This window comes from Porites lutea, chromosome 4, assembly GCF_958299795.1.
Source record: "Porites lutea chromosome 4, jaPorLute2.1, whole genome shotgun sequence".
NCBI lineage: Eukaryota > Metazoa > Cnidaria > Anthozoa > Scleractinia > Poritidae > Porites > Porites lutea.
In genome coordinates this window covers 42,122,323-42,133,817 of record NC_133204.1, presented here as the reverse complement: position 1 = coordinate 42,133,817, position 11,495 = coordinate 42,122,323, and the positions used below count along the sequence as shown (strand labels likewise).

Here is an 11,495-nt window from a genome sequence, read left to right as displayed (position 1 = left end):
GCGACCAGTCGATTATGCCTATGAGATTGGTTGGTAACTTGGAAAAGCAATCAGCCTGTGGCAAACAAAAAAGATTTGTTGAAAGCCGTGAAAAAACCGCATAATTTTGGTCTTGATGGCGTCAGCGTACGTCAGTACTTCTCCCCTTTTTCCAAATCTATATGAAACGTCATGACAACCTGCTGCTTTACAGCAAACTGAAGATAACTAGAAAGCAAAAATGTATATATAAACTTTATTGCACCTGCCATATTACAAAGTTCTGGTGTCAAAGAAAAATAAAATTTGATTTTAACAAAGGCAATTTATTTCGTTCTTTTTTTAATTTAAAAAACTTTGCGCTGTGAATGCATTCTGTCTAGTATGGATGCTAAGTATTTGTAAGTCTTGCAAGGTCCAGAATCAGGCAATCAAAAAAGACTGCACGCTTCACTACTTATACATCTCCTTGGGTCATTCAGAGAATATTAGACATATTATATTCGGCATAACTGATATCATGCCATTCCGCAAGTCCACAAATTCATTGTACATTTTACCCTCACCGGGAAATTGTCCTACTTCACAACTCATTTCCCCCCCCCGTTGCTGGTTTGGTAGCCTGCGCAGTTGGCGGGAATCTTGTGCCAGTGGTACTCGGGTTCCCACCCTTCTTGCGGCTCCGCCGCCAAAACAATACAGCACTCCCACGCTATTCCCGCCAGCTACGCATGCAGGCTACTGGTTTGGCTTCACCGCTCGTTTTCTAGGCGTTGTCGAAGTTAGCCTGCGAGCAAGCTCTCCTATTTGGGTGAGTGAAGTGAGTCTGGCGAGAACGCGCGAGCGAGCGGTGAAAGCTCACTTCGCTTGCCCAAAAAGGAGAGATTGCTCGCAGGCTATGTCGAACTCCATCTCGTCTCAGTCGCAAACTGACGCAACAGTTAAACCAATTTGGATCAAAAACCTTGATTTAAGAATTATTTTGAAAATTCAAGGGATATATTTGAATTTACAGGTTATATCTTGAAAATCAGACTAAATTTCTAGGGTGAAAATTGTGGGAGCTAAATAAATTATAAGAATGTAAACCTGAATTCGATCTCGTCTTGGCAACACAAAAGCTAGTCAAAAGTGGTGCATGTGTACTTAAATGGGCGCAGTGTCCTGATATTTCTCTTGTGGACCGATACAAATACTTGTGTTACGGTCGCTAAATCCGTTAAAAAGATGTTCGTGAAAAGCTTTGCCTTTCCTGACGACATCTACGCATAAATATTTTACTTCCTTCTATTCTTCTTTCCTTTCTTTTATCTTCATATTATCGATGAAGTGTCACGAATACAGGTGAAGATCTAAGGTAATGAACATTACAACTGTCACCCTTTGAAGAATATTCAATTGTACTCATCTAAGATATCTTCAGCGCTGCTTACATCCCGCGAGCAGCGCTTTTGAGACATTGCGTCCGTTTTTTAACACACGGCTTGGAGACCTTTTTCTTCTGTTGGTCGATCGATCGATGACTTGAGGATTTTGTAGACACAATCAAGCAAACCTATACTGTCAGTTTAAACAACCTTTTTGGTGCCCCTTATATTTTTATATTCCCCGCAAATATATTCTTGATTTGAAGAACTGTTAGATAGGTTCTGACTGTAAAGATGGATTTCCACTACCTTTGATTTTCATATGCGAACGCTTGTAAATTTTACGCGCGTAAATAAAATAAAGACAATGTATGGATGGTTACGCTATACCTAAAATTTGAACCTTGCACAACTTTTGCGTTTTCGCGTAGCCTTTCATAAATTGCCTCTGCTTTCATCTACGCACGTAAACACGGAAATATTACGCGACAGTGGAAATCAAATCTGACAAATGATTTATAACTCGGGCGTCAGGGTTATGAAGGAAAGTTAAACACTCGTCAACGGTTTCCTGACGGTGCGAAACAGCTGTGGAGACCATACCTATCGTACTTTCTTTCCGTTTGCATGCAATATCCTATCAATGTTTTTTTATTAGTGGTGGCGAATTTAAGCATTGCTTTTACTGTTTTGAGTGGTTCCTTTCTCTCGAACTCTCTATTTTATTTATTAATCGTTTCCTTTTTGAAAGGGGAAAATTGTAGTTTTCACTGTGATATGTGGTCAGGCGGGGCTGAGAAATTTTACACATCCCTTCAAAATTATTTTTACCTGTATTAATTAACGGTGATGGTGCGAAAATTTTCAAAATCTAGCTCGATCTAGTCTCAGTCTGCATGCGGTTTATTTGAAATTCTCGTTGTTAGTTTTACCAGATATTGAAAAATATTTTGGAATATACGTCAAGACTTAGCGTTCCATTTGATATTTTAACACTGTCCTCGACACAGTGTTGAGGCTCCCGGACATGAGTTTGGTTTTTACTTCGTTTGATTTCATCAGTTTGCTACATGCCGATCAATCGTAACTCACAAGCTCAAAACCTTCCTATACCGAATAGCTTTTCTTGCCGACAAGAAAAGTATGAAAACCTATCCCATATATGACTCCCAACTTTAGAGATCGGTGTGGCTTCGCTCCATTACAGAAATGTCGCCGAATCACACTGTTATTAGCATGTGTGAACAGAAACCCTATCTGGAATGGTCTTCGTCCGGCGCAAAATCTATCCGATAGTGCGAACATGACCCAAACTTCTATTTAACTGAAAAAGCTAAGATTTTATGCTCCGAGCATTCAACTGACTATCTGACCTTGGGAAGAAGACAGTTATAAACACTGAATAAAAAGATGTGTATTAGGACGTATAAGGAGACAGTTTCAGACTGTTGTTTCAGATTAATCACTAGACAAATCATTGACGTTGATTAGGTTTGGTAGTTGAGATTTGTGAAAATTGTTGCGATCGATTTCCATAATAAAAATATTGGAGTTATAGCTTTACTTAGATTTTAAGGAGGACAAATGCGCTAATTATTTCGACAATTTCATTATGAAATTACAGGTGAAAATCTTTATGAAGTCAAGATGATCTAGTTTGCGTGCCATAAATAAAACATCGGCGAAATTCTGTGAAATAAAAGTTAACATCATTACACCAGTGACTCAAGCTTATAAGCATTCTAGTGTTAATAGTGACCTCAATATTGTGAATCCTTTTAAAAATTAACGATGTTAAATCAATTGTCTGCAAAGAGCTTCAACGCAGAATTCCAAGTAATATTTTTTTATTAACATAAACATAATTAGGGAAAAATAGGTTTCAATTGCTTCTGTTGGTACTATACATCGTAATAAAATTTACCACGGTTGAGAGTCCGGCGTAGAATAACACAATTTTACAAAAGGAGAAACAACAGGAAGCCAATCTGTTTACCCAACAGAATTACAATTCCACAGATTATTTTCGTTACAAAGAAACTTTTTCCGTATAACGAGAGTCCTTATTATTTTTTTCCTTTTTTATTTCTGCTCCAACATTACAAAGTCACAATGCTTCTGCAAATTATCATTTTATTTTTCCTGCTAAAGCAGTTGCTAGATATGATCATGATCTTCGCTTTGCCGCGGCTGAGATCAAGAACTAAAGCAAGTTGGGTGACCAATGCTTTATAAGGCAAAATTGGATTAACTTTAAGATACGTTTATGTTGCAAATGCATAATTGCAAATCAATGTAAATTACAGTAATCTTCACTTTTCTATGATTTTATCTTTGAAATGAGTTAAAATTTTGTGCTTTTTAAAGATACCTTAATTCAAAAACGCTTATCTATATATATAAAGATGTAGAAACTATTATGCCATTTACAGAATCGGGCAAAAAAGTGTACCAACGTGCGTGAATTAGAATTACAGAGATGACGGTAGCGGGTCAATAAACTGGCAGTTGTGCCCAAAGCCTCTGTCCAACTGAAAAAATAATCTAAGCAATGCATATGTTAGATTTAGAGTAAAAACAAACTAAGCATTGTGTTATTTGCTACAAGGTTTTTGATATCTTATGGTTGCCTAGCTACGGTATTTATTTACACCGACATAGGACATGAAGTTTTGAGGTAAATCGCAATTTTATTTTTTAATTTGAGTGGAAAGGAAATTTGCAACTTAAAGAGTACTGAGTAGAATTTTCAAAGGGAAGAGTTCTTTAAATATTAAAACATAGGCGCGGCCGGTGTTAAGAATTTAAATTTTCTTCTTTCCAGCTGCCAAAACAACGGCATGGGGCTATCTTTTTAAGTTTGTAAATCATACAGGGTGGATTTGAATGCGCAAGTTTATTATGTTCCACTTTCATCTATCGTGATGGGAAAAATTGAGAAAGGTTCGAAAAACACTATTACCAGTTTTTTTCCCATGACTTGCTATAACAACCCCCAAATTATGAACCAAAATAAACTAACGTTATGCAATAACAGGGAAAAATCAAATATTCGCGATAAAAAGTTACATTTGCATAATAAATGACCATTTTTTGCTTTGTTTTTTTTTTCCATTTCTGCCTCGGTGAGGCAATCGAAAAAAAGGATTATTCAATTTTGATTTTCCATACACCTCAAGCCAGAAGAGAGTGGAACAATGGAAAGTGTTTCTTTATGGAAAAAAAAAATTGTCGAATCAATACATTTGTAAACGCGTTTTGCCGTGAAAAGCGATGCCAATGGAAACCGCGAAAAATTCTTAAGCGATTATTTGATGAGGCTTTTAAGGACACCACGATTGTCACTCACCTAAATTGACATCGCTCGCCGCTTTGTCTTCGGGATGTCCATGAATATATAAACGTCAATAGAATTTCGCAGCTAATAAGCAGTCAGTGTGAGATGTTGACATTGCAACCAAGGTGGTTTAAAGTGGTTCAGATTATATTAGCTAGGTCTGGGTGTCGTGTCATTGCTCCGATCCATGCGAATAATTTTGGGAGATAAGCGCGTTGTGAAGTCGAGAACTGAGATTGACTAACAGCACAAGCACCTGAAAGGGTGCGAGAGAAAAGTTCGAGAAATTCTCGAAACATGGAACCAATTTTCAGAAAGCTCTGGATCAAGTTGATCGTCGGCCGGTTAGGCAGATTATAGTATATTTTTCTACTGTTGATTGGGAAGGTACGCGAGAAATGGAAAAGGCATCTTCGACACCAAAGGACGACAACCCTTCGACACAATGCCAGAAATTCGAGGCTGAATCAACCAGGATAACAAAAAGGATCTTAAGGTCGGTGGACAAAGATTTGGTCGTGCCGAAAATGTCCTTTTTTTTCTTTTTCATGGCGACCGGCGCTTTCCTTCCGTATCTTGGTGTGTTTTACAAGCAGCTCTGGCTCTCTGCTCGTCAGTCTGGCATCCTGCTCGGTGTTCGTCCGTTTGTCAAGATGCTGTGTTCTCCTCTTTGGGGTATGGTTACCGACATATGCAACAGACCAAAGTTGATTCTTCTAATCTCTATTCTAGGAACTGCTGTGGCCCATTTCTCCCAGAGTATCGTGTCGCCATTTAATCTTCCATGTTACCCCGAGCCAAACAACGGTACGAACTTCAGCTTCAATGGCCATAATTTCCCACGAGGATATGCGTCGACCGATCGTTCCTCCCGTCGAAGTGGTTTACCGGAAGCCGAAAGTGGTTCTCGAGATGGACAACCTGTTCTCACGAGTAGAGGAAAAATAAATATTTTACAAAGTTGGTCTAATGAGACCACAGCGTCCCAACTCTCAAGTGATGTGGAAAATATGGTGGATTCTGTTGATTATAACATGGAAAGGAAATTTCAAAAGGAATCAGATGAAGTTTACCACCCACTCAGTTCTCGAACAATTCGCGAGGTCGAAATAATCGAGGAAATCGAGCCCAAACATGAAGATAAGCCGCGGCAGTTGCCTGGTGAAAAGCAATCAAGAATATTGACAAAAAACAAAAGGCGCGAAAAGCTAAACATGAAAAATGACTTTCGCGTGAAAGATAACCAAACAATATTTATCACACTACTTGTGATCGTCTTTCTCGGCGAGTTCATCGCTGCACCGGCTCCCATGTTAACGGACAGTGGAACGCTTAGCATTCTGAGCGGACGCGAACACGAGTACGGCCGACAGAGACTTTTTGGTTCCATTGGATGGGGAATAGGGTCTCTCCTGTCCGGTGCAGTTGTCACCGCTTTCAACTCATGTCCATTCGAAGACAGTATTAACTATGTGCCATGCTTCTATGTCTTTGCCGCGTCGATGATTCTGGATTTCTTCGTGGGGCTTTTCTTCAGATTTCCATCTGCACCACCAAAACACGAGACAACCACCGAGAGCGAATTCTGGAGAGGAGTGAAGATCTTCTGGAACCTGAAAAACGGTGCATTTATTTTCACGCTGCTTTTCCTTGGCTTCTCCCACAGCCTCCAGTTATCGTTTCTGTTTTGGTTCCTTCAAGACATCGGTGGCACACCAATTCTCTTCACCCTAATCGTGGCTGTTAACTGCTTGTCCGAGGTGGTCATGTTTTTCATGGCAACCTACTTTGTGCAAAGGATTGGTCACGATGCCGTACTTTATACAGGCTTGATTTGCTATGGGCTGAGATTTCTGCTATACTCTTACCTGAAAGAGCCCTGGTGGGTTTTACCTTTAGAGGCTCTGCAAGGATTTACATACGGAGGCGTTTGGACAGCAAGTGTGGCATACGTCGGCCCACAACCAGGTAAGGCGTGGTTGGTTTTCCTATCAACACTCTATAGGCGCGATCCATTCAACCAAAATTTCCGGAAATTTCGGTCCAAAACTCGATGGATCAGTTCGGTCCAACCGGAAAAGTTTCGAAAAAACTAGTCCACCTTTTGAGGTGGTCCTCTTTTCCCGGTAGGACCGGTCTGAATTTTGGTTGAATGGATCGCGCCCTATAGTGCTATAGGTGTTTCTGATGAAAAGAAAGTCTCGAAGATCGCTATTGATGAAACGATCTTAGCGGTAATAGCGGCGATCGCATTGCCATTCCAATCAGGTTCAAGAACGTTAATGGGGCGATGACCGCAAAGAAATCTGCCAAAAAAACTGCTGCACGTTCAGAATTTTTAGTTTTGCATATTCAACCTTTTGCTTTCTATTTTCTTGTTTCCGTCGTTGCTGTCGCGGTTGAACGTGCTCGTTATAGTAGCTTTACTATGCAAATCGATTCTTGACAAGCAACGGTTTCGTTGAAAACCGACGATTTGATGGAAAAAGAGCGACGAAAACGACGTCCGCAGGAACCCGTAGAGAGACTCATACTTGTAAAAAGTCAAGGCGAGCTGGACAGGGTTTATCCGACAACTACGAACTGGCCAATATTTCATTTACCAGCTCAGAAATGACGCCTCTTTTCTGATAGCTGCCGATCGAGATCTGCGATCTAAAACAAAATCTCACAGCTAAATGAAATGAACGGACAGTTAAGTTAACTGTTAACTAATAGTTGAGTCATCGCGAAATTTTTATTGATAACCATGGATTCCAGTACCACCATACAGACCCAGCTTGTCACCTTTGTGACTATAGAAATTCAACATAAATTTAAGGCATGGAAAACTAGTTTTCTTTTCTTTTTTTTTTAATTCACAAAACGTTCTTATTTTTCGAAAGCTATTTCGTCCGAATAACATCAAAACCAGACTGAATCCAAATCCACTTTGGTTAAAAAATAGATTAAATTCCAATTAATCCAGAATCATAACCAGCCACTCAGATGAGGCTTGCATATGAAAAAACACTTATTAAAGCATTAGCGGTCACGTACATTTCTAAAAGAAAAATGTTTGTTTATAAAGGCCATTTTCTATAGTGAGGATCTGAACAAATAAACTCAAGCAGATGGATAAGTTCTAATAACTGATAATTTGTTCTCTTTGGCCTGGCTTTAACGTGCCCTTACAACTGGAATACTTTGAGAATATGACGAAAAACAGGTAGACGGTTGTATTTTATTAGGAATACAATTGTAATCATTAAAATGCGAATGTCGCCATTTTTAGCTGGCGAATCATGATGATAATTTGACTTCTTTTTATACCATTTTTTTAGTTATATATCCATTTTCATGCAATCAAAAACTTCAGTACATAATAAGTTTAATGCAGTACAAGCAGTCCGTTATAATTTTTTTCATTTTTCGAAAACTGATGTTCTCACCGACAACACGTTATTCTGTGCTTCACTTTATTATTCATTCAAAATGTTTCGCCGCCTCTGATTGGTTAAAATCCCCCGGCTAATCAATTCTTCATAACCAACTGTCCCTTACCATATTCGCAAGTTTGCCTGAAAACGAGGCTGCTTGGGCAACAGTGAACTTTAAAAGAATGGCATTCACGGAGACGAAATAGCTGAATTTCTGACTAAAACTGGGAGAAGAGGAATAAATGTTATCTACTTTTTAAGGAGTATCTCAAAGAAAAAACGTCTGCTTATATCCTGAAACCTTATATCCTGAATTAGGCCAAAGTTTTCGAAGAAATTTTACGAATAGGTAAGCTTGTTAAGAACTTAGAAATGTTTTGAATGAATAATATAACAAGTAGTGAATTCGGCTTTCGTATCATGCCAAGAATTATGCTGATCTCGGAGGCTGTAATCCACCTCGGCCAACATTCTCCTCGATCTGCATAGTTCTTCACATCACGGCTCAGCCTCATTCAATAATTGTTAAATAACTGAAATGAAAAGCAAAGTTATATATAAACGTACCGACGTACGTCTATGACTGGTTGCGTCGTATCCTGGCCGTTTTTATACTAAGGACGCATTGTCCGTCTAGGCGAACTTGGGCAAACATAGTAGTTGGTCTGGTTATGTGTCTCAAGTATAAAGACGGGCACAAGAGGCATTATGCGTCTGGATGAACTATCCTTCGAAATACGTCTTGAACGACGCACTACGAAAGGTAGTTCGTCTGGACACATAATGCGTCTTATGCCCGTCTTTATACCAGTGACGCATAACTAGACGAACAACAAAATGTTTGCCCAAGTTCGTTCAGACGTCCTTAGTATAAAAACGGGCAGTATGTACGTAATAATACTCTGATTGTTTCCAGGTTCCGGAGCGACAATCCAAGGCATAATTCACGGAGTGTACTGGGGCCTAGGGATGGCAGTAGGAGGAGTACTGGGAGGAACAATGGTTCATGTAATGGGTGCACGAATGACATTTCGTCTTGAGTCGGTTTTATCATTTGTAATCCTTGTTCTGTTTTTCGCCGTCAACAACTTTTACGAGAAAAGCAATTGGTATTCGCAGATTCCATCTGAGCCTCAGGATCAGGAGACTGGGGGCGAGGAGAAGGATGAAGTGGATCATGAGAAATAATTATTGAACGAAAAAAGAAGTAATATTAATTTAGATTTTGAAATCAATCCGGTTAACAACACGCTATTGTGTTGAGGGAAAATTATTTTTTTCAATTTTTTTGGTGTAATCAGTAAGTGTACGTACTTGCAAGTAAATTATATTTATTGTGGATCGCAGGAGCCTTGCTCTTGGGATTGTTGACATTTATGGGTATGAACTGATAAGATTTTCTAGTCACGAAGTAACAAATTATTTTGGCAGAAATTAATTTATTTTCACCTCAGTTTTGATTGTAGAATTGTGAACCCGAAAAATTGATACAAAAAAAGTATTCGAGGGGCGAGGGGATAAGAAAACCAGTTAAAATTCGCGTGCTATATCTCTCGGCTGTCTATTCTCGTACCTAGATCTCCCACGGCCGAAAGGCAGAGTGAGATCTAGGTACGAGATTAGCAATGTCTGCGCGCCGTTTTGCAGGAGTGTTTCACAGTCTTGACAATTGTTTCCCGGGGACTGGGATGCTCGTCGTCTCACTCTGGTGTATAAATTGTTACATCTTTTTGTAAATTTTTGGTTTTGGGATCCGGAATCTTAGCTCTGGAATCCGGAATACGGCTCAAAGGATCTGGAATCCCAATGACGATTGGAATCCAGAATCTGAGTACCACTGACAAAGACTAGAATCCAGTAACTGGAATCTGGAATCCAAGGCTTGTAATCCAGAATCCAAGACTGTCTTGGATTCTCTTACTTGGGGCGAACAAATATAAATGTCTATAAATTGTAATGCTTTTAGGACTATGTTTGGTCAAGACAATATTCGCCCTTGGTTGCCATTTATGGCACGAGATTAGACCTGCCATTTATGAAAATATGTTGAGCTATAACATGCAACACTTCTTCATACCCGTTTGTGTCATTTGTGAACAATAAAAAATGGTAACGGGACTGAGTAATCAACTATGTATAAATAAAACGAGTGATTTAAAAAAAAAATCGAACCACTACCGCGTAGCGGGGAGTCCGATTTGTTTTTAAAATCACGAGTACGACTACAGACCGAATTGAACTACACGAAGTTCTGTTACCAATTAATCATAAATTATTAAATATGAGAAAAGTTAAGCCTTTTTGAAAATTTAGAACAAAACATCTTTTGAGAGTTTTTTGCTGGACGTGAGAAAACAAGACCGAGAAAAACTAAAAAGAGAGCGCGCACTCTCAATGGCGCGCACTTTAATTACTTAGATCTAGTTAGGCATGACGCGTACTGTACTATTATATCTTTGGCTTACAAATGCTGCGTGAAATCAGGGCTGCTTATAGCCAATCAGTTTAAAGAATTTTATTATATTTATAATTTAAGGAGTTTTAGAGAAACGAAAGGCTTAGCTGACGTATGGATCGTGACTCAAGTATTAAAATTCCTTGTTCTCATATTCTACTTGACATTTTTTTAGTCAACTTCAGGTGCTCACATGGCGCCCCCGGCTTCTACTATCAGAAAATATAAAACAAAAGAAGCGAGGCTGATTTTACAGTTGGGAAAATACACCGCCATTTATCTACCGTCTTTCATATCCAAGACCCTTTGTTTGATATTCATGTAATGGTGAGCAGCGCAAGGTGGGGTGAGTGAGCAAAACAGCACTGAGATTTGACTGTACAGTCAACTCTCCCTAAGACGGACACCTGTGGGACCAGTGCTATGTGTCCGTCTTAGAGAGAATTCCGTCTTATAGAGAGTCAAATAAGGGGAGTAAAGAAAAGCATGCACCAACTCTAGGTGTCCGTTTTACAGAGGTGTCCGTCTTATAGAGGTGTCCGTTAAGAAAGAGTTGACTGTATACCTTATTGAAGACCCCCTCGCCCCTCCTTCCCCTATTTCTCTCTCGCGTCACCCATTTCCCCAAGCTCCTCGAGAATTGCGCCGGTTTACAGCGAACGGCAAACGTAAGTTAGTACCACGTGACCATTTTTTCCCCTCTGCTCAAGACAAAAATAAGCAATTTCATCTCAGCTTTATCCATAAAAATTATTTTAAGCTTGTTTTCTAATTTTAGAAATTTTCAACCGGAATCTCGCGTTTTCTGTAAACACTCCGAGTCTTAAGGTGGTTTAGTACCGTCACGTAATTTTTACGTGCGTACACAAGCGAATTTTACGCGCGCAAATAACAGAGAGGCGATGTATGGAGAGTATTGCGTAAACATAAATGTTGAA

The 11,495-nt window shown here is 39.3% G+C and overlaps 1 protein-coding gene across 1 annotated transcript; it reads left to right on the top strand.

Annotated features, from left to right (window-relative positions):
• Nucleotides 1-4,635: 4,635 nt before the first annotated feature.
• LOC140933658 (major facilitator superfamily domain-containing protein 6-like) lies at nucleotides 4,636-10,677 on the top strand. The gene is made up of 2 exons (XM_073383260.1): nucleotides 4,636-6,651; nucleotides 9,019-10,677. The coding sequence occupies exons 1-2, from the start codon at nucleotides 5,082-5,084 to the stop codon at nucleotides 9,288-9,290; spliced, it is 1,842 nt and encodes a 613-aa protein (XP_073239361.1). The 5' UTR covers nucleotides 4,636-5,081; the 3' UTR covers nucleotides 9,291-10,677.
• The last annotated feature ends 818 nt before the right edge of the window (nucleotides 10,678-11,495 follow it).